Source organism: Zosterops lateralis (assembly GCF_965231275.1).
Source record: "Zosterops lateralis genome assembly, chromosome: 16".
NCBI lineage: Eukaryota > Metazoa > Chordata > Aves > Passeriformes > Zosteropidae > Zosterops > Zosterops lateralis.
In genome coordinates this window covers 8,306,953-8,326,449 of record NC_139776.1, presented here as the reverse complement: position 1 = coordinate 8,326,449, position 19,497 = coordinate 8,306,953, and the positions used below count along the sequence as shown (strand labels likewise).

Sequence of the window (19,497 nt, the reverse complement as noted above, 5' to 3'; positions counted from 1 at the left end):
CTGATGATGCCCTTGGGGTAGTGGGGCTGAACAGACACAGCAAGCGCCTTGCTCTTCTTCCTGCCAAGACTTTATTTAATAAAGTCATTTCTATTGTGTAAGTTTCATGGGAAGTTCCCGGCAAGAGCCCTGGACCCTGCCAGAAGCTTTCCCGTTCCCTTGCAAGGTGCCAGTACATCACAGCTAAAGTTTCAGCCACTCCAGGATCCCCTGCAGAGGGGGAGCAGCTTCTGGCAGCACCAATATGGGTGGTGGAGCCCCATGAGTCCCCTGCCCCGCAAGTCAGACAACCACAGAGAAAGTGCATTCAGGATGCAGCTCCAGGTATGGGCTGTGCTGCCTGTAAAACTGTGGTGCTGCTCCCCTGCCCCACTGCCACCCACGGCATTGCCCTCACCATTCCCAGCTGCCACAGGCGTGAGCCCCCCACAGCCCTTGCCCTTCCACCCATGTGGGCACAGGCAGCTCATTCCAGAGGCTCCTTGATCAGGCATTCCTTCAGGGAAGGCTGCTGCTGCAGGAGCAGCCCAGATTCCCGCAGGTCCTGCAGCCGTGCCTCCGAGTGCCGCTTGTCCTTGCCCACCTTCCAGGCCAGGTGGATGTGGGCCTGCAGGAAGGGTCCCAGGAGGGGGTGGCTGCCCTGGGCCTCCAGCAGTTGCAGTGCCTGCTCACAGAAGCCATGGGCCTCACTGAGCTGGTCCAGCTCCTGGTGGCAGACGGCCAGCCCAGCCAGTGTCAGCAGGAAGCGGCCGGAGCTGCAGACCCCCAGGCGGTCCTGCAGCCTGTAGGCGTTGGCCCAGGTGGCCAGGGCCTCGCGGTACAGGCCAGTGCAGGTCAGGCGCTGTGCGGCCTGCAGGTCCGGCAGGAAGAAGAACTCGAGGAATTCACAAGAGCGACGGATCTCGTCGATGGAGTGCAGATGGGACAGGAACTGTTCGAAGGCTCGGCTCCGCTTGGCGATGGTCTCAGCAGTGAAGTTCCGGCGCAGTCTCTTCCTGGGGAAGGCAACGCTGGCCATGTCGCAGCTGAAACGGCAGCGCAGGCGGCGGTTCAGCTGCTCAAAGTCCGAGTAGCGCCGGGCAATGGTGGCAGGGGCCTTGTCAAACTGGCCAGAGCGGATCAGGTAGATGGTGTAGAGCTGCAGGGGAGGCAGGTGTCAGGCAGTGCTGTGGGCACATTGCTCCTGGCACTGCCACAGCGGGGTGTGCAGCCACAAAGGGGCTCGGGGAGTTTGTCCAGACAGAAGGGAGTGGACTGGGCTTCTGCAGCCACAGCACCCACCAGCAATAGTTACCTGAGGCTCATCTGAGCCGCCAGCACCATCCGAGCAGCACGGGGAAAGAGAAAAAAATAAGCGACAGCCCCGTGGGTTCCCTGCCCCGGGGAAAGTAGGACTGGTACCCACCCCATGCCCGCCCAGCTTCGCCGGGCTCACTCACCACGTACTTGGAAGAGCGCTCGCTGACCACGCTGGCGCTGGTGACCTCGAAGAGCAGGCGCTGCGGTGCCAGGCTGCCCCGCGATCTCCGCCACAGCTCCTGCAGCTGCCGGGTCAGCAGGCTGCCGCCGGGACGCTCCGCCGCAGAGACCCACTCTGTGCCGGGAGAGGGGCGTCAGTGCCCTCCGCGGGGACAGGGCTCCGACATCTTTCGGGCTGCCACCGTCGCATGAGTGTCCCTGGAGCCACCCCAGTCCCCCCAGCTCATCACCCCAACACCTGCCTCCGTCCTCCGCGCCTGCTGCCGCCCCCGGCGCCTGCGGCGGCTCCTCCAGCTCCTCGCTAGCTCCGTCCCCCTCCTCCTCCTCTTCCTCCTCGTCTTCGTGGCTGGTGAAACTCAGGGTGCCGCTGAGGCGCGTCGACAGCCCCTCGGTGTCGTCCTCCAGCTCCGAGCTCTCCGGGCAGTCCTCGGCCTCGCCGCCCGCGGGCTCCTCCCGGCCGCCCTCTCCCGCCAGCGCGTGCCGCAGCCGGTGCAGGATGCGGGCGGCCATCGCCCCCGGGGGCTGCGGGCCGGCACCGCCGCTCGGCGGGCCCGGGGGCTGCCCACCGCCGCACGGCCCCGCGCGGGGACGGCCCGGCCCCGGGACACCCTCCCGGTGCTGGCCCCGCCCCGGTCCGTCCGCGCTGCCCCGGGCCGGGCCGAGCCGAGCCGGGCGGTGCCGAGCGATGGCCGCTCAGCCGCGGCTCGTCCCGGGATCCTCCCTGCGCGGCTCCGCCTCCGCCGGGAACCCGGATCGGAGCGGCGGAGCCGGCACCGCCCGGCACGGCCGGGATCGGGATCGGCCCCTGCGGCACCGTCCGGCACTGTTGGCATCGGCTCTCCCGGCACCGCCCGGCACGGCCGGGATCGGGATCGGTCCCGCAGCACCGCCCGGGACTCTTGGATCAGGGTCAGGGCTCAGCCCGGCGCTGCCCGCAGCCCTTGCCCAGGAACCGACCCCGCCCTTCCCGGGCTCGGCTCTTCCCTGTCCGGGATGTCCTGGTCGGGCCGAGCCCTGGATGTCTGCCCTGGGGCTGCAGGAGCTGCACACTCCGGTGCACCACTCCTGTGGTGTCCCAGGGTCTTGATACCCCAAACCCTGGCAACCACTGTGCCCTGACAGCCAGGTTCCCCAACACCCTGTTTCCTGGTACCCCAGACTCAGGCTTCTGATCCCACTGGGATGTCCCCCAGGCCACCTTGTCACCCTGCCACCCTGGCCTCAGTCGGCCCCACCATGCACCCCATGGCCAGGCTGCACTCCCAGCACTCGCCCAGCCTTTTTTAGTGCCTGCCTGCTCACTCCTCATGGCTTCCTTGGGAATGTCTATAAATATCGAGGAACCAGCCCAGCTGCTGCCATCGCTCTGTCCATTGCTTGCTCACTGCACCCTGTTCCAGCACCCTGCACCCCACCCGGGCTCAGATGGGACCCCTGAGCTTTCCTGGGTAGGGTGGGATGCACTAGGGGTTGGACTGGTTCCCAGTTCCCACCTGGTGAATGGAGGTCCCGGCAAAACCAGGAGCCAGAAAACACCCGAGTGTCCCTGGCACTGTGACCTTATGGGACAGGGATCTGTCACCCTGCCCCCATTGCAACCCTGAGGCTCCGAGCACCACAGGGCATGGGCCAGTGCATATCCAGAGCCACCAGCCCCAGCCAGTCCTGGCAGCAGTGGCTGGCATGAGCTGCGAGTGTGAGGACTGAGCCTTCGAGGAGGCACCGGGCATAATTCCCACTCCTCAGAAGCACGAAAAAATGGAGCCATTTCCGGAAACAGGTGCCAACATCACTGGGGACCCCAAACCATGGGTCATGCTCCAAATCTCTACAGGGAGTTTGTGCCCCAGGCCTCACTGGGGACTCCTTCCTTATCTGGGGCAGGGGGCTGTTAGCACTGCTCTGCCTGGGCCCCCTTGAGCAGAAAATGGGGGTGCAGGAGGGGACACTGCACTGGGGAAAATACCAGATTGATATTGGGAGCTTGGCCCAGGAAGAGCTGCATTTTCAGGGGCCAGTGGGTGATAGTCTATGCCCCTTGCACAGGGGGGACCCTGTCCCCCCTACCCGGGTGATGCTGACAGCTCGAGGGCTATTTTTAACCCCCTCATTGCTGCATTGCCTCAGATGGGGGTGTTGGGGAGGGGCAGAGCTGTGCTGTGCTCCTGCCACAGCTTCTCCCTCCTGAAGGGCTTGAATTTCCATCCCAGCCTCATCCCCATGTTAATCCCAGCGCTTGGCCAATAAAGCTTTGGCTAAATTAGGTAAAGGCACCAGGTGCCAGTGAGAGGGGCTGAGTGCTGCCAGAGCTCTGATAGGCTGAGGGGGTCAGGGGGCAGTAGCTGGAGGCACATCCCACAGAGGAGACACTACAAATTGGGGTGCCAGGGGCATCACGAAGCTTCTGGGAGTTCCTGCTGCAGGAGCCGGTGATTCTCTGGGGGTGGGAAGCACCATAAATTCCCAAGATGGTAAGCACTCCTGTGTGCTGTATGCTGTGTGCCATGGACAGGACATGACTGGGCAGGAGGCACCAGGGGGGGTCTGGGCTGTGGAGATGCCTCTGCAGAGGGCAGTAGGGATATGGTCCCCAGTACTGGGCTGACCATGGCAGTGAGGGCAGGGAAGCAGTGGGGTGGTGTAGGATCCCTGCAGGACAGATCTGAGGGTGACCGTGTGGCTGCTGAGGGGGTGCAGGTTCCTGGGGACACCATCTCAGCCCTCTTTGGAGCTCAGGGCTGCACAGAGGCAGCGGTGGCAGGGGGTGGCTGAAAGCCGAGTGCCGGGTCATGCGACACAGTTGCTGCTGGCTCTATGGCTGGCCTGTGCCTCCAGGAGAAACTTGATCGGGGTTGACAGGTGCCACAACTGTAGCCCCAGCCATCCCTACAAGGGGAGCTGAGGAGATCCCAAAAATAGCACTGCATGCCCAGGATGCCAAGGCTGCACACAGGGACCATGACCCCTGCACAGTGGAGCCCCCCAGATAGTGGGGGACTTGGGCAGGCAGCTCCCTGCAGCCCATCATGCTCATGGATGCCTTGAAGGCATCAGAACTGTAGGGGTTGCTGGGGTCTGTGGCTCATGCCAGCACAGGATGGTCCTGCAGCAGGGGAGAGGCTCTTCCCATGTTGGGCTGTGCTGTGTGAGGGGTCTCTGACCTGATATGGCTGGCACGGTGACCCCTCTCCCTTGCCTTGCAGACGGACCAGCAGGCAGAAGCTCGTGCCTTCCTCAGCGAGGAGATGATTGCGGGTGAGTGTGGGGATGGCAGGAACAGGGACCCGACATGGCCATGGTGCAGGGCCTGGCTCTGCCCCACTGCACAGAGACCTGACCTTTCTCTCCACAGAGTTCAAAGCCGCCTTTGACATGTTTGATGCTGATGGCGGTGGAGACATCAGCACCAAGGAGTTGGGGACGGTGATGAGAATGCTGGGCCAGAACCCCACCAAAGAGGAGTTGGATGCCATCATTGAGGAGGTGGACGAGGATGGTGAGCAGTCCTTGGTGGCTGGTGGCAGGGGTGGGTATTGGACCCTGGGCAGGCAGCCTGAGCCATGCTTGGCTTCCTCCCCACAGGCAGCGGCACCATCGACTTCGAGGAGTTTCTGGTCATGATGGTGCGCCAGATGAAAGAGGATGCCAAAGGAAAATCTGAGGAGGAGTTGGCCAACTGCTTCCGCATCTTTGACCGGTGAGCCTGGGGGCAAAGTGGCCCATCCTGTCTGTGGGGACAAGTGAGGTCCCATCCCTCCCTCACCCTCCTGCAGGAATGCGGATGGGTTCATTGACATTGAGGAGCTGGGTGAGATCCTGAGAGCCACCGGGGAGCCTGTCACTGATGAGGACATAGAGGACATGATGAAGGACTCAGACAAGAACAATGATGGTCGCATCGACTTTGATGGTGAGCAGTGGCCCCAAGCCAAGCACCCATGTTGTGCACCCAGGCAGGGCCATGGGCTGAGGCTGCTGCTCTCTTGCAGAGTTCCTGAAGATGATGGAGGGTGTGCAGTAAAGGACCAGACATTCCTCAGGCCGGCTGCTGTGCCCAGCCCTGCTCCCCTGCTGTCCAGGGAGCAGCAGCTCCACAGCATCTGGCCCTCAGCACTGGCTGGGACCTTGCTCTGTTCCAGGGTACCGGTCTCATCTCACCATCGGCGGCTGAGCTTTTCCTCCTGTCTGTCACCTGTGGCTTTGATTCGAGCTCAATTAAAGAGGAAAGGCTTGAGCTGCTGGTGCAGGATTTCACTGGGGGTGCATGGGGAGGGGGCTGTGGCACTGTGTCCCTGTTCTGCTCCCCAGGGAGGGAACGTGGGCGGGCTCATGCCACAGAGCAGCGTTGCAGAGGCAGCCCAGAGTTGCGGTTCCCACGGACTCTTGGGTAGGTGCCAGTGCTGAGCTCAGAGTTTCCGTGCAGAGCAGCTCGTTCACACGCCAGAGGGCGAGGGAGCATGGCCCTGGCCCTGAGAGCCCTCCTCCAGGGCAAGGCTGTGGGATCACAGGGGCTCTAGAGAGCCATCACTGCCTGCCCCACACTGAGACCCACGTCTCCCACCCAAAGGATCTGGCTATAAGGTGAAAGGGCAGGAGCAGCCCCCTCCCTACAGGGGAAAGGTGACACTTGTCTCTATCTCTCTCTGAAGAGGCTGTGGCAGCCTGCTGGGCATCACAGCTCCCTGGGGACCAGCTGGGGTGGAGCACAGCAGAGGGATGAGGCGGGGTACAGTCCCCAGCCAGGGTGGGTGGAGCCACCGGACCCTGACACAGCTCAGAGCTGGTCACATACCCGCACCACAGTGCTGTGGCACAGAGCAGCCGAGCTCCCTGGAGAGCCAGCGACCACCGTGGGCAGCCTGACCCTGCCCTGTTTTCACGGGGTGTAATGGCACCAGGCAGAAGGGATGTGGGCCGTGGGTGGGGGACAGTGGGAACATGTGCCACAGCCCAGGTTGCCCTCTGCAAGGCCACAGCTGGACACCGGCAGCTGGTGCTGCAGCTCGGGGGGAGCGGTGACAGCCCTCGGCTGCGTGAGGAGCGATGCAGGAGGAGCGCAGAGGCCTGTGAGCTCAGCATGGGTAAGGAGGGAACTGCTGCACTGGGCAGCAGCCATGGGGAACCTCTGCAGCCACACTGGGGCCAAGGAGGGGCTCTCCAGGGCCACCCCAGCTCAGCATACCTATCCCTCAGGCTTGCGGCGGGTGCTGCTAGCGGGGCTGCGGCAGGTCCCGGCGAGCCCTCTGGAGCGGCAGGAGCTGGAGCGGCTGTGGGTGCTCTTCCTCTCCGCTCTGGAGCTCTTCCTGCAGGACCTGTACAGAGCCCAGCACCTCTGCCAGCTCTTCTCCATGCAAGGGGGTGGTGTTGCCCCACTGCACACTGGGTTGGGGTGCTGGGGGCTGCCCAGCCGGCGAGGAGGGGGTCCCTCACAGCCCCCAACCACCCAGTGCTTGGAGGAGGAGATCGAGAAGATGAGGGCCATGCTGGCAGAGATGGAGAGTGGAGCCAACATTCCACCATGGACAGTGGAAGCCACAGAGACCACACAGCCAGCAGAGAGAAGCAGCACCAGAGAGAGAGCAGCCTGGGGAGGCCCCTGTGCTGGGCACTGCTGTGGGGTGCTGTGAGCTAGGGGGGCAGGAGATAGCAGCAGAGGTGGTACCCCTGTCACAGAGCAGGAGACAGAGGTCCTATGTATGTCTACAGTCCTCAACCCTTGCCTTTGAAGGTGATGGGGGGGGGCTGCTCCCACCCTGCAGAGGGAATGGGACCACTCCAAGTCCCCAAATATTGATAAAGTTCCTGTAACCCCACAGGGGTCAATGTCTCTTCCACCCTCCCCTCCCACACTCACATAGGGGCCTCTGGGCACTCAGGGTGTGTGCCAGGGCTGCCACCAAATCCCCTGCAGAGGTTATAAATGTGCATTTATTTATACCTTAACCGTGGCTCGGACTGCGACATTAATTTAAAAACAGCCTATGATACAGAAGGCAGGGGACAGCCGGGAAGGAGTGGGTGTGTTGGGGGCAGTGGTGATGGTCAGGTCTCCTGGCTCTTGGTCTGCTTGTTGTATGTCTCCCGTACATACTTCTTGTAGGCTGTGGAGAGAAGGGGAACATGATGCCAAGGGTCCTGAGGCAGCGGCCAGGGCAGCTATGGCACCAGATAGGCACTGGGGGCTGTGCTGCTGCCCATCCCACTGAGGAGGGGGCGGGAGGGTTCTGCTTCAGGCACTCACCGACTTGGTTCTTCCAGAGCTCAGCAGCGTGTGTGTTCAGAGGGCTCTCGATGTTCGGCTCTGGAAACAGTGACTGAGTCAGCTGGTGGGGCGTGACCTGGACACCCTTGAGCCCTGATCTGGGTTGGAGATCCCCACCATCACCACCACCCCTTCCCCCAGCACTCCACAGCAGTTTGTGCACGAGACCCACCTGCCAGCAGGCTCTGTATGGAGAGCAGGATGGTGCGGACATCGTACAGCGCCGACCACTTCTCCTTGAGGATGTCGAGGCAAATGTTGCCCTGGGTGTCGACGTTGGGGTGATAGCAGGGGGTCAGGAATCGCACAGTGGGTGCTGTGTAGGGGTACCCGCTGGGGAACTCCAGCGACAGCTTGTACCGCAGCTCCTCGTAGGCCTGGGGGTGGGAGTCGAGGGGAAGAGGAGTCAGGGGGAGCCACAGCCCCAGAGGTGGGAGGAAAACCCTCGGGGGAAAAGAGGTACAGGGGCAGTAGAGAGCAGGGACCACCGTCAGCTGAAGGGAGGGTGGTAGGGGGAGGAACAAGGAAGATGGGGCAGGGTCCCTGCCCCCAGACAAGGATCTCGCCTCTCACCGTCCCGGCGGCGCCGTCAATGGTCCCGATCCACTTGAAGAGGTTGTCGGACTCGGGGAAGGCAGAAATGCCTTTGTCACCGGACATCTGCGGGGGCAGCGCGTCAGGGCGGGCCGAGACACTCCCCACCCCCGTCCAGCCCGGGTTGCCTTTGGGACCCCCAACCCCCGGCTTGGTCCCAGGATCCACAAACCCCGACTCGGCCCCGGGGCCCCACTCACCATCAGCGCCATCAATTCCTGCTGCAGCCTGCGGGGAAAGCGCACGTTACCGGCCGGCTCACCGGGGCAGCCCCACCTTCGCCCCGGTCCCGGCTCCACTCACCTCTTCCCCACCGCGCCGCGGGCCGCCGTGGCTCCGGTCTCGGTGGCTTTGCGGGCGGCTGCGCTGGACACGGCGGCGGGGTCGGCGTTCTGCGAGGCCATGGCTCCCGGGGCACGGACCGGCGCACCGGCCTCCACCGCCGCTGCCGGCGGGGCACGGGCTGGACGCGGCTCCCGGGCCCGGGCGGCGCCGCACCGGGCTCTGCTGGCTCCTTCCCTCCCTCCCGCGGTCCCGCTCGGGGCAGGCCTCGGGCCCGGTGCGGCTGTGCCGGTGTCGAGCGGCGGTCAGGGCTCCCCTAGCGGGGCTCCCCGGTGCCGAACGGCGGTGCGTGGGGCTCTCCCGTGCGCCGGCACTCCGATCCCAGTCCCCGTTCCAGATGCTCTCCGGTTCAGGAGCAGCTCGGTCCCGACCCCTTGTTCTGTACACGAACAGCTCGGTCTCGGTCCCTCTCCGGTGCAGGAGCGGCCCGGTCCAGCCCCGATCGCGGACTCTCCGCTCCGCCCGCCCCGCCTGGGCCCGCGCCCCGTTTGAATGTTTCCGCGTGCGGCCCTCCGCCAATCAGCGCACAGCCCCGTTCGAGCCGGCCAATCATCGCCCGCCCAGGATGCAGCTCCCACGGTAACGGCCAGCGGCTGCTGATTGACCGCCGGCCACTGACGCACAGCGCTGTGATTGGTCAGTGCCCCGCGAGGGGCGGAACCGCGGGTCCCGCAGGGCCTTAAATGGCCAGACAGCCCGGCCCCGGTCCCCAGGAGGCGGCGAGGTGGGAACGAAGCGGCTTTATTTGGGGTATCAAGGCTCAGGGGGATCCTCGGGGGGGGGCACGTCCCCCCCGCGGCGAAGCGTCTCCATGTGCTTCTGCATCTTCTCAGTCATCCAGGCTGGTGGGATGAAGGGCTTCAGCTCTTCCAGCCGCAGATCAACAGAATCCCTGGGGAGGAAGGAGGATGAGATGGAGGGACTTCCAGCACCCACTGGACCCCAAACTCACCATGTCCCCTAGTACCCATCAGTACAAAGCCCAGACCCACCAAACGCACACCATGGGTCTCAAATCAGCACTGAGCCCAAACCTACCATGAACCCCCAACCAATGCCAAGTCCAAATCTTAGTTGCCAAACATGGCCCCCTGGGCACCAAACCCCAACCATAACCGAGTCCCCCAACTATCATGGAGAGAGTCCCTCTGGCACAGGATGCCCCTGCAATGCAGCAGTGAGCAGGGCCATGGTGGGGGTCCCCCAGGGAAGCAGCCCCAGGCACAGCAACACTTTCAGAGTTCTGCTCCGGTCCTCACCTGTAATCCTCACTGGCAGCCAAATCCCGAATGTCCTCTTCAATGAGGAGGTAGGCCTGTGGCATAAGGTGGGAGACACCTCAGGGTGCCTGCAAGGGGAGGGCATGGCCACACCCCCCAGCCACCCCTGTCCCCACGGGAGCCAGCTGTGCCTCCTGGCCCACACCTCAGTCCTGTGGGCAGGGGATGGCCCTGGGCAGCGCCATGTCCCCACGCCCTGCCTATCCTCCTGCCAACGCCACCTGGCCCGCGGCTCCTCCGCCCGTCGGGCCCTGTGCCCGGCCGTACTCACCATCTTGCCCCCAATGGCCCTCATGTGCTGCTGCTCTGTCAGCCAGTGCTTATCCTGCGGGTCGGCCGCGTACTGCAATAAAGCAGCAAGGACCGAGCTGAGAACGGGCGACAGACCCTGCCCTAGAAGCCCCTCCTGCAGGATGCTGTGCCCTGCTCTGCTCTGCCCCCCGCTCCGCCTGCCCTGCTCCAGCCTCAGCCCTGGCTCTGGCAAACCCACCGCCTTGGCAGGCAGGCAACACTGTTGGCTCGTGTTCTGTGTGCTAGCCGGACCTTGGGAAAGTGCTCTAAAATAACAAACAAGGGCATGGGGGAGGAAGTAAACAAGGGAGATGAAGCACACACTCCAAATTCCCATGGGAAACCATCCGGCTGTGGCACCTGACCTTAAAGAGGTGGGGATGCTTGATGTAGAGTCGCCCTCTTGTTCCTCCCATCCCGAGAGCTCTGCAATAGGAACATGAGGGGTGTTAGGGTTGTGGGGAGGGCAGCTGTGGTGGCACAGGGACACCCCTCTCCTCCCCAAGCCCTTCCTACTGCTTTTGAGGCAGAGAAGCGAAGTGACGGGAGGAGTGTCACGGGCTCCTGCCTGGGGACACCACCCTCCATCGACAGGGCCGTTCCTTACTTGTTTGCTCGAGATCCCAGCACAAAGGTTGTGGTTTCAGTCAGTCGGGATGGATCCCACTACAGAGCAATTGGAAAAGGGGCAACATTAGAAATGAAGTTGCTGCTGGCCATGGTCCACAAGCCTTGGCTCTCTGACAGGGAACCTTGGAGCTTCCTCCAGACTGGGAGGGAGGGAGCTGGCCACAGACCTCCAGCCTTCCGCAGGGGAGGGATATGACATTCTGTCTGGACTGATCTAAGCAGGTTCCCTTGTGGGAAACACGTGTGGGATTCTCCTGGCTACTCCTGGTCTCCTCAGGTCCCCCTCAGCAGCACCACACTGCAGGGCTAGAGGCTATGGTGCCTGGGGAGACCAGCAAAGGCCTCCGGGCACTTCGCTTCCTCTTCTTGCTCCACCCCTGCCCAGGGCCCCGTCATGGCAGAGCACAGCCCGTGCTATCCTGAGCTCCTGCAGCTGCAGGGCTCTGCTGGTGGGAGCAAAGGGGAGGAGAGAGGGAGCCCAGCAGTGTCGGACAGCTAATACCTTTGGTCCATCCCTTTTCACAGGCTCAGAGACTTTGAGCTTCCACCTGAGGGGAAGGAAAACACAGTAAGAATGAGTCCCAGTGGGATCAGCTTAGTCACCACCAGCAGCAGGGACAGAGCCCAAGCCCTTCCACCCTTTTTCACACCCTCCATTCCCCCACAGTGCCCAACTTTGGACCTTCAGCTTTGCTGCACATTCTCCTCTCCTGGCTGCCCAGATCCCACCACCCCCCGTGTCTCAGCACTCACTCTAGATGGTCCATCTGGACCTTTTCATCCCTTTGGTCTTGTTTAAAACCCCTTCTTTGAAGGTCTTTGCCTCATGAGGGGAATAACCTCAACCTAACCCTGCTTCTGCCCACACCCAGAAGAACTCTCATCACCTCTCTGCGGGAGAGGAGTCTGTGGGGTTTCTGTTCTCCCCACAGGCAGCCTCATTCCCCCTGCCCTCCCAAAACAGGGGCTCAGGGTTTGTACTCACGCCATGCCTGAGACCCCACGGTCATTTGACAGGCTCTGTCCTGGAGGCCGCCCCTTCCTCTGCATGGAAGAAACCCTTTTGTGACTCAGCTGTGCTGGCTGAGGGAACCCTCTCAGCAACCCTCCCTCTCCCAGGGAAGCTGCTTCTTTTGTCACAGGCAAAAACACTGCCTGCCACCAGAGTGAGCACCTCCAACCCCTCAAAAACACTGCCTGTACACCTCCTTGCACTCACACTGTGGGAATGATCAGGAATGAGGGCCAGGCTTCCCAAAACATAAAATCTCTTGTGGGAAAAACCATCCTACCTTTTTTGGAACGGGGCTCCCTCGACGGTTCACCTCCTCATCCATCTGTCGGGCACGCTGGAGGAGGAAGGGCAGTAGGATGAGCAGGGCTCTTCCCCCTTCCTGGCCAGGTAAACAATGACCCCAGCCCACCTCCATGAGCAGCACTGAACTGCAACAAGCAGCACCTGAGATTCTCCTCGCCCTGTATTCCCTTCAGGCCAAACATCCCCCACTCTGCCTTTGCACTACTGCACTGGCAGCCAAGAAGAGCCAGAGAACAAAGTGACCCCAACTCTTCTCACAGCTCTCACAAGTCATTTCGACCTCTGTGTACAATCACAGCAATTACCTTTGGCACTGCCTGTTCATGGGGCAACCTGGGAATCACCTTTTTGCCATCGGAGAACAACAGTTTGGCCTGCAGGGAGACAAAGAAGGTTCCATGGATTCTGGGTTCAGAGAGGGCTCCATAAGCAACCCCCAGTTCTACGTATCTACCTAAAAGCCCTGCAACAGCTTTGCTTTTGGAGTGCTACCAGGCCATGCTTCCACAGACAGCCAGATGCAAGTGCACAATCTGAGCATGATAAATTCTGGCAAAGAAGTGAAAGGAAAAAATCCTGCCCTACCCTGCCAGGACCTTCTGACAGGTGCTGGGGGGCAGTTTCTGTGGGGCTCCAGCAGTGTGCCATGTTCCTACAGCAGCAGTGAGAAGAAGCAGCATGAGCTGCCCAGCCCTGCTCCCTTCTTCCCAGTAAGAATCAATCCCAACACAGCAGTCACACAAGGGCTGTAAATGTCCCCTAATGGTGACAGCAAAGCTGTTAAGAGGGACACATCCTATCTAGGCTGCTTTGCTTGGCTGGGCACCCAAGAAACACCTCACCAGCACCCACCTGCTCCAGGCAGCTCCTACAGGTCTCCTGGATGAGCTGCTCTGGGTCCACCTCCTCCCCAACGTTATCGCGCACGTTGATCGCTGCTGTCTGGAAGAACTGGAGGGGAAAAGACAGGAGGAGGTGACAGGCTGTGCAGTGTCAGCTCAGCTCCCACAGAGAGGGACAATGACCTCGGTGGCAGCCGAGCTGTCCCCGTGCACCTGCTGCTGCCCACCCCTGCCCATTCTCACCTTCATGTACTTGTTGAAGATGGCCCGGATCTCCTCGTTGATGCTGGGCTGCAGCACGGCGCGCAGCAGGTCCATGGACACGCTGGGGTCCGTGAAGCTGCGGGCGGAGGGGTCAAGGAGGGGGCGTGGGACCCCCTGCCCCTGCCCCGGCCCGGTCTGACCCGCTCCCCCCTCCCCGCAGTGCCCATCCCGGCCCCGCCGTACCTGGTGGTCATCTGGGAGCGCCGCCCGCGCCGCTGCACCTGCCGGTGCTTGATCATGATGTTCCAGGGGCTCTGCGGGACACACGCGTCAGCCTGGGCCCCGCCGCCGCCCGCTGCCCGCCCTGCCCTGCCCGGCCCGGCCCCTCCTCACCGTGCTGACCAGCTGCTCCTCGGCCTCGCCCGGGCCCTCCTCGCCCGGCGGTCCCGGCTGCTGCTCGGCATCGCGGGCGGCGCCCATGGCCCCGCTCCCGGCCGCGGGGCGAGACACCGGATGCGCGGGGATCCCGCGGCCGCATCATCGGGCCCCGCCGGATGTGACGCGCTGCCGGGGCAACCGTGCCCGGCCAGGCCTGGGGACACCGGGTGTGGGCTCGGGGGGCCTGGGCCGGCTCCCTGCCCGCCCCGAAGGTGCTGCCGCAGCCCCCCGGTGTCCCCCACGGGTGATGAGCAGTCCCGGGGCCGAGGCAGGGCCTCCTCAGTGCCAGAGACTGAAACTCGCCCTGTCCCGCCCAGGGGGGACCTGCCGCGGGTGAAGCTGGACACGAGTGGCCTCTGGGCCTGAGACCCGAGTACCTGCAGCTGGAGTGTGGATGACAGTCTTTCCATGTCTGTGTGTTCTTTGTATAAACTTCCATGATCTCTGTGTTTCCTCGTATAATTCATATTTCCGGAATTGCTTGTATGAGCAAACACCCCAAAACAGCATTTCCTCATCTTGTCTAATGTGTGCAGAATACTCAAAACAACTTTCCTGTGGTTTTCTACTAATCTCACCCCATGTTGTGGTCAAAGAGAAGCTTTTCTGTTGAATCAGCTGGATAACAATTTGCATTGATAAAACATTTACTGTTTTGCTGGTAGCATTCTTCCTCATTCCGAGATGATTCAGTGGGAGAAACCGAGCACAGGGGATTTGGCAGAGCTCAGGGTGGGTCTGGCTGTGCAGAGCAGGGCTGTGCTCCAGCAGCCACCTCCAAGTGCTGTCCCTATCCTGTGTGCCAGTGGGGCAGCCCTGAGCTGTGCACCGGGAGAAAGTGGGATCTCCTTCCCACCAGCTTTGCCAGATGCTCTGTCTCGTTTCATTTGTGTTCAAAGAATGAATGCATGTGGCACTTGGAGCCATGATCTAATTGATAAGGTGGTGATCAGTCAAAGGTTGAAGTCGATGATCTCAGAGGTCTTTTCCAACCTAAATCATTCTGTGGTTCTGTGAACAGTGCTGGGAGGGCTGTGTTGGTGCCTCCAGAGGATGTGCTGGTGTCTCTCAGCACCTGTCACTGCAGCCTGTGGCTGTGTCCCCTCAGTGTGACTCTTCTGCTGTAGCTGTTGGCTCAGCAGTGACCACACTGGGCTCCCACGGAAACCTGGAGTGGCTGTGGGAGCAGAGTCTGCTGACTCATGGGCTGATGTGCTGGAAGAAGCTCCTGCCTTTGTCCCCTTCTTGCTGCTTTGCCCAGAGCTGCAGCAGCCTAGAGTGACCTTTGGGCTGTTACACAAACCCAGTGGCGGATGTGGGGCCAACCAAGTCACCATCAACATCGACATAACTTCATTATCACCAGCTTGTGTGCTTATTTTGGTTGCTCCAAGTTGTCAGCAACGGAAACTGGACATTGCCCAGAGGAGAGGAAGAATAACTGTGGCTGTAAGAACCCCTAGGGAAAGGTGAGGAGAGTGATACTTGAGTTATCAAGTACTTAAGTACTTAAGTATCTGTGAGATTAATCCGTGAGACTGGCTTGTGCTCTGTACCCACCTTGATGGACAGGTTGTCACTTGTGTTTATTTGAATCAAGTGAGGCTGAGATCAGATCTTTGGGAAAGCTTTCCAATTAACAAGAAGACTTAAATCCTCATTTGAGTCTCCTCCAGGCCCTGGGTTTTAGTGGTAATTTTTCCGTGGATCTGTGTGGTAGGTGCGTGTCTGCCAGTCATGAACACCTGGTTCACAGCTGAGGTTACCCATGTTCCTGTTTGATTCTCAGGGAGACTTTGGACAAGTCCCTCTGACCTTCAGTATCCTCAGGTGTTTATTTCTTATTTTCTTTCTTTATTTCAAATTGCTCTTAAAAAAGAGCAATTTGCTTGTGACACCTCCATTAGTTCCCTAAATGTTATCCAGGATTATGGTCTGCTAAAACAGAAATGTGCCAAAATTCTGGTGTTGTTCCCAAAAAGAAGAACCACCAGGCAGGCATGGGGACAACAGCAGTGCTGAGCTCTCCGTTGTGGCACTCCTGAGGTTGGAAGGAGCCCTGCCATCCCTCAGGTTGTTCCAGATGGTTTGTCGGGTGCGTGGAAGGGAGTTGGCACTGCTGACACCGGGTGGCCAGCACTGCCTGCTCCACAGTGTCCTGCTGGGTGGTGATTAACAGCCACAAAAACGTGCAATAAGCACCGGGCTGTCAGGTTCTGCCAGGGCAGCCGTGAGGTGTGAGCACCAGGTCTCGGGTGGACACGGGTGGTTTGTGGAGGTGGTGGAGGTTGGGGATGGTTTGCATCCATCTTGAGTCACAGCAGGAGGAGGATAACCCTGTACTTAAGCATTTAAGGGCCGTGAGCCGTCTTCCCACACACATTTGTGGAGATTTGTGCAGAGCTGTGCTCCTTCCCTTGCACTGTCCCTACATTGTCTTGATGTGATGTTGATGGAAAGCTCTTTGAGCATGACTGTGCATTTCCAGTGCTCCTGTCAAGTTCCAGCTTAGAGTTGTAGTAATGTCAATCTCAAACCAATTAATTTCACTCATCCCACCGTTGCAAATTGAAACTTTGTCTATTATCCAGAAACTCCAACCCATTTGTGCTTGGTGCTCATGTGTCCTGGGTAGACCAGTTCTACAGTTTTCCTATCCTATTGATTACACATCGGTTTGTGTGTAATTCAGAAAGAAATAATTAAATACAGTTAAATAATTAAATAGACTCCATGTTGATGGAGTCTGGTTGGTCTGGGGGGAAAGACACACTGAGCTCTCTTTGCCCAGAGTGTGCTGAACTGCTTGGGCTGTCCTGTGATAAGGGGGGTCCTGGGGAAGCCACGAAGCATGAGGACTATGGAGCTGGGGGACAGTATTAACTTGCTCAGGAGACTTTGAGCTCATTCATGTGCCTAAACCTGGCAACTGACAATAGGAACACTGAAAAAGCTGGAGCACTCTGCTTGGGAATGGGATGGTTCAGAGACAGGTGCTCAAAAGAAGCCTTGAATATTTGACCTACAAAAATCTGCAAAGAGTCTCGTGTGTGAAACAGTAGCCTTGAATTAAGGGCATTTTGCATGTGGAAGGAGAGAGCTCCTGGTGCTGCTGCCAGGTGCTCTTGCCCTGTTCCTGTTCCATCCGGGATGGCAGGGCCAGGACAGGCTCCTGCCTGCAGCAGAGTCCAGCACTGGGGCAGAGCCCAGCACTGGGGTCACTGCTGTTGATAAAGGTCATCGTAGGGATTCCAGCTGAGCACAGCAGTGAAGAATCTGCCTTTGTGCAGTCCTCATTTCCCCTTCTGACCTCCAGTCTGTCCCCCTTGGAGCACCACCAAGTCTGGATCCTGCTCCTGCCTTGGCTGTGGGTGGAGTTGGAGTGGCTCTTTGGTAAACAGAATTAGAGGCAATTCTGGGAGGTTCCTGAAGTCACTTGTGAGCTGCCTCCTCCCATTCCTGGGCCCCGGCTGCCTGCGAGGCACTTTAAACTGCCAGTTGGCACAGCCCTGCATACAGACTTCATCAGCATGGCACGGAGCATCCTCCTGCTGGGGCTCATCACCCTGTGGGTGCAGCTGCAGGCAGCACCCATTGCAGGCAAGTATGGGTGGGTGGGAAGAATATTTAAGAATATTTTTTTCCATATTTTCATAGAATCACAGGTGTTTTGCAGGTGCTGGCAGGTGCCAGGTTGCTGCCTTGTGAGTGCCAGGGGAGCTGTGGTGGGAGTGGGGTGGGACGAGCCTGGCGATGTGGGGCTCACCACAGTGTCACAGTGAGCTGTGGCACAATGCTATCTCTCCATGACTCCCCAGCACAGCCAGAGCCATGTGTGGCTGCTGGCCCCAGGGCAGAAGTGCCCAGGAGGGCTCCACAGGCAGCAGCCCCACCACGACACTGCCATGAGCTGGGAGACACCAGCATGGCCTTGGGCTGTGTCACCTCAGTCTTGAGGGCAGCAAGGGTCAGGCAGAGCCCTGAAAACCCACCAGGAAAAGCTGCAGAGGAGAAGGCAGCACAGCATCGTGGTAAACTGGGCTGCTGAGTGGGAGCAGTGGGTGGGAGGGCAGCCTGCTGGGGCTGATGCTGCTGCTTTCTGCTCTTCTGCAGAGTTCCATGGAGCAGCTCCAGCTGGGTGGCCGCCACCAGGGCATCTGGAAAGAGCCCTGAGCCTTGAGCCTGGGAAAGAGTCCAGCATGGTGTCTGACAATGATCGTAGTAATGGTGACAATGACAACAGCTCCAATAGCCATGGAACTGGTGACTCCAATAGCAGCGAAACTGGTGATAATGGCAACAGTGCTAATGACTATGGTGGTGATAAAAATCACCTTTGTAATTGCAATAACCGTGATCATGGTGATGACAGTGATGACGGTGATGATGAGGGTGATGATGGTGTCCATGGTGACAACTCCAAGAGCAGTGAAGATGGTAATAAAAAAGACCTTTCTGATGGCAAGGACAATGATAATGGTGACAATGACAGTGGTGGTGGCAATGATGGTGATAATCGTGATGATGGCAATGATGGTGGTGATGATGGCAATGATGATGGTGATGATGGTATCAACGATGAAAATTCCAATAGCAATGAAGATGGTGATGATGGCAGTGATGGCAATGAAGATAGCTATGATGGAATCAGTGATGAAAATTACAATAGCATTGAGGATGGTGATGATGATACCAACAGTGACAGTTCCTATAGCAGCGAAGATAGTGACTCCAATGACAGTGAATATGATTACTACAATAGCAATGAAAATGGTGGTGATTATGGGGGGTGGAGATTTTAGATTGTAAAGGTGTAATTGCCCTGGGATTTTCAGAGATTTTGGAGTTCCTCTTTTGTGGCACCCAGCTCAGGCTACCTGATTTCATGATTGATCTGTGCCAATAAATGTATCTAGTGAACATGAGAGCTTAGTGTCAAAAATTTCTTTAACAGCTTCGCAGCCCACATGGGGCACTTGGTTACCTGCCTGCTTTCTTCTAAGCACCAGTGTAGGGGGGTGCCAGACTGTAGGAGCATCCATTGATGGCAGGGAGAGGGAACTCTGGAGACCTGAGATGCTCTAGGAACACGTGGTTTTATTGCAAGGGTCGTGGGTAAAAAGGCCTTGCCTTCAGCCACCAGCCTCGGCTGAAGGGGTGCCCCAAAGAGAGGGGGAGAGAGAGAGAGCAAGAGGGTAAGAGGGTAAGAGTGCTAGGTCCCTGTTACGATACATTATATCTCCTTTTGTGTTGAATATTCTAACTTACAGTGACCAACCAGCCGTGAGGTGCGATACAAAACCTACAGACTTTGCATACAGCCTGTGAGAACTGCTATATTACCATATCACTCTGTATTCTAAATTCTAAAGGCTACTTTCTTATCTACCTTTTCCCTGATACCTTGGTGGGGCTACACCCTTGGGTCCCTCGGTGTCCCTTTGTTTGCTATCACTCAACCCATCTCCAGTTAATCGCCGTCTTCCTGCCTGCCGTGATTACATCTTAAAGCTGGCTTTCATTTCTATTTCACTCACAGGTTTTATATTTTTAGAATCTCTTTCCAAGCAATCATATCTGTAAGCTTTTCCTGTCTCATCTTTCCCAACACACCAGGTATCCAAATTTGCAGCAGTGGGTGGTTTCACCCAGGAGCTCTGGAGTAAGGAAGGACTGAGTAGTGAGTGTCAAATCTCTAAAGGAGGTTCAAGTCCTGCCTTCTACAAGTTTGAGTTTTGTGGGTTTTGGGAAAGATGAGCAATGTACCTGGCATAAAGAAGGGGATGGCCTTAGCTGAGGTACTGCAGAACTGGGAGA

The 19,497-nt window shown here is 59.1% G+C and overlaps 6 protein-coding genes across 8 annotated transcripts; 3 read left to right on the top strand and 3 right to left on the bottom strand.

Moving 5' to 3' along the window:
- Nucleotides 1-52: 52 nt before the first annotated feature.
- Nucleotides 53-2,104, bottom strand: SNX21 (sorting nexin family member 21). Its single transcript, XM_083873212.1, has 3 exons — nucleotides 1,722-2,104; nucleotides 1,440-1,594; nucleotides 53-1,138 (listed from the first exon to the last, which is right to left on the bottom strand). Exons 1-3 carry the CDS (start codon nucleotides 1,987-1,989, stop codon nucleotides 467-469), a joined length of 1,095 nt encoding a protein of 364 aa, XP_083729338.1. The 5' UTR covers nucleotides 1,990-2,104; the 3' UTR covers nucleotides 53-466.
- A 1,723-nt stretch (nucleotides 2,105-3,827) lies between these two features.
- On the top strand, nucleotides 3,828-5,713 carry TNNC2 (troponin C2, fast skeletal type). The gene is made up of 6 exons (XM_083873378.1): nucleotides 3,828-3,950; nucleotides 4,683-4,734; nucleotides 4,832-4,975; nucleotides 5,062-5,176; nucleotides 5,253-5,389; nucleotides 5,469-5,713. Exons 1-6 carry the CDS (start codon nucleotides 3,948-3,950, stop codon nucleotides 5,498-5,500), a joined length of 483 nt encoding a protein of 160 aa, XP_083729504.1. The 5' UTR covers nucleotides 3,828-3,947; the 3' UTR covers nucleotides 5,501-5,713.
- Nucleotides 5,714-5,847: 134 nt separating this feature from the next.
- Nucleotides 5,848-7,398, top strand: LOC310916064 (regulator of G-protein signaling 9-binding protein-like). Its single transcript, XM_083873334.1, has 2 exons — nucleotides 5,848-6,560; nucleotides 6,673-7,398. The coding sequence occupies exons 1-2, from the start codon at nucleotides 6,368-6,370 to the stop codon at nucleotides 7,104-7,106; spliced, it is 627 nt and encodes a 208-aa protein (XP_083729460.1). The 5' UTR covers nucleotides 5,848-6,367; the 3' UTR covers nucleotides 7,107-7,398.
- Nucleotides 7,399-7,400: 2 nt separating this feature from the next.
- UBE2C (ubiquitin conjugating enzyme E2 C) lies at nucleotides 7,401-8,739 on the bottom strand (the record flags this gene model as incomplete). Its single annotated transcript, XM_083873335.1, has 6 exons — nucleotides 7,401-7,580; nucleotides 7,721-7,780; nucleotides 7,914-8,118; nucleotides 8,315-8,401; nucleotides 8,536-8,563; nucleotides 8,639-8,739. The coding sequence occupies 6 exons, from the start codon at nucleotides 8,737-8,739 to the stop codon at nucleotides 7,522-7,524; spliced, it is 540 nt and encodes a 179-aa protein (XP_083729461.1). The 3' UTR covers nucleotides 7,401-7,521.
- Nucleotides 8,740-9,241: 502 nt separating this feature from the next.
- Nucleotides 9,242-13,722, bottom strand: DNTTIP1 (deoxynucleotidyltransferase terminal interacting protein 1; the record flags this gene model as incomplete). 2 transcript variants are annotated; one of them, XM_083873103.1, is made up of 13 exons in its annotated part: nucleotides 9,242-9,569; nucleotides 9,937-9,992; nucleotides 10,229-10,300; nucleotides 10,614-10,674; nucleotides 10,856-10,914; nucleotides 11,381-11,426; nucleotides 11,864-11,922; nucleotides 12,171-12,227; nucleotides 12,502-12,570; nucleotides 13,049-13,147; nucleotides 13,282-13,378; nucleotides 13,486-13,556; nucleotides 13,636-13,722. In XM_083873103.1, the coding sequence occupies 13 exons, from the start codon at nucleotides 13,720-13,722 to the stop codon at nucleotides 9,431-9,433; spliced, it is 972 nt and encodes a 323-aa protein (XP_083729229.1). In that variant the 3' UTR covers nucleotides 9,242-9,430. The 2 variants fall into 2 exon arrangements, with proteins under 2 accessions (XP_083729229.1, XP_083729230.1); XM_083873104.1 differs by lacking the exon at nucleotides 10,229-10,300.
- A 1,270-nt stretch (nucleotides 13,723-14,992) lies between these two features.
- LOC310915842 (uncharacterized protein) lies at nucleotides 14,993-18,646 on the top strand. 2 transcript variants are annotated; one of them, XM_083872989.1, is made up of 2 exons: nucleotides 14,993-15,149; nucleotides 17,794-18,646. In XM_083872989.1, exon 2 carries the CDS (start codon nucleotides 17,880-17,882, stop codon nucleotides 18,480-18,482), a length of 603 nt encoding a protein of 200 aa, XP_083729115.1. In that variant the 5' UTR covers nucleotides 14,993-15,149; nucleotides 17,794-17,879; the 3' UTR covers nucleotides 18,483-18,646. The 2 variants fall into 2 exon arrangements, with proteins under 2 accessions (XP_083729115.1, XP_083729114.1); XM_083872988.1 differs by lacking the exon at nucleotides 14,993-15,149 and adding an exon at nucleotides 17,137-17,280.
- The last annotated feature ends 851 nt before the right edge of the window (nucleotides 18,647-19,497 follow it).

Excerpts from the sequence above, each read along its gene's own strand:
- SNX21 (XM_083873212.1), bottom strand. The coding sequence starts at position 1,989 with ATGGCCGCCCGCATCCTGCACCGGCTGCGGCACGCGCTGGCGGGAGAG. Across the intron at positions 1,595-1,721 it reads AGCAGGCGCGGAGGACGGAG|AGTGGGTCTCTGCGGCGGAG; the intron begins GCAGGTGTTGGG and ends CTCCCGGCACAG. Across the intron at positions 1,139-1,439 it reads AGCGCTCTTCCAAGTACGTG|CTCTACACCATCTACCTGAT; the intron begins GTGAGTGAGCCC and ends CCTCCCCTGCAG.
- LOC310915842 (XM_083872988.1), top strand. The coding sequence starts at position 17,211 with ATGGCACGGAGCATCCTCCTGCTGGGGCTCATCACCCTGTGGGTGCAG. Across the intron at positions 17,281-17,793 it reads GCAGGCAGCACCCATTGCAG|AGTTCCATGGAGCAGCTCCA; the intron begins GCAAGTATGGGT and ends GCTCTTCTGCAG.
- LOC310916064 (XM_083873334.1), top strand. The coding sequence starts at position 6,368 with ATGGCACCAGGCAGAAGGGATGTGGGCCGTGGGTGGGGGACAGTGGGA. Across the intron at positions 6,561-6,672 it reads GGCCTGTGAGCTCAGCATGG|GCTTGCGGCGGGTGCTGCTA; the intron begins GTAAGGAGGGAA and ends CCTATCCCTCAG.
- TNNC2 (XM_083873378.1), top strand. Across the intron at positions 4,976-5,061 it reads TGAGGAGGTGGACGAGGATG|GCAGCGGCACCATCGACTTC; the intron begins GTGAGCAGTCCT and ends TCCTCCCCACAG. Across the intron at positions 5,177-5,252 it reads TGCTTCCGCATCTTTGACCG|GAATGCGGATGGGTTCATTG; the intron begins GTGAGCCTGGGG and ends ACCCTCCTGCAG.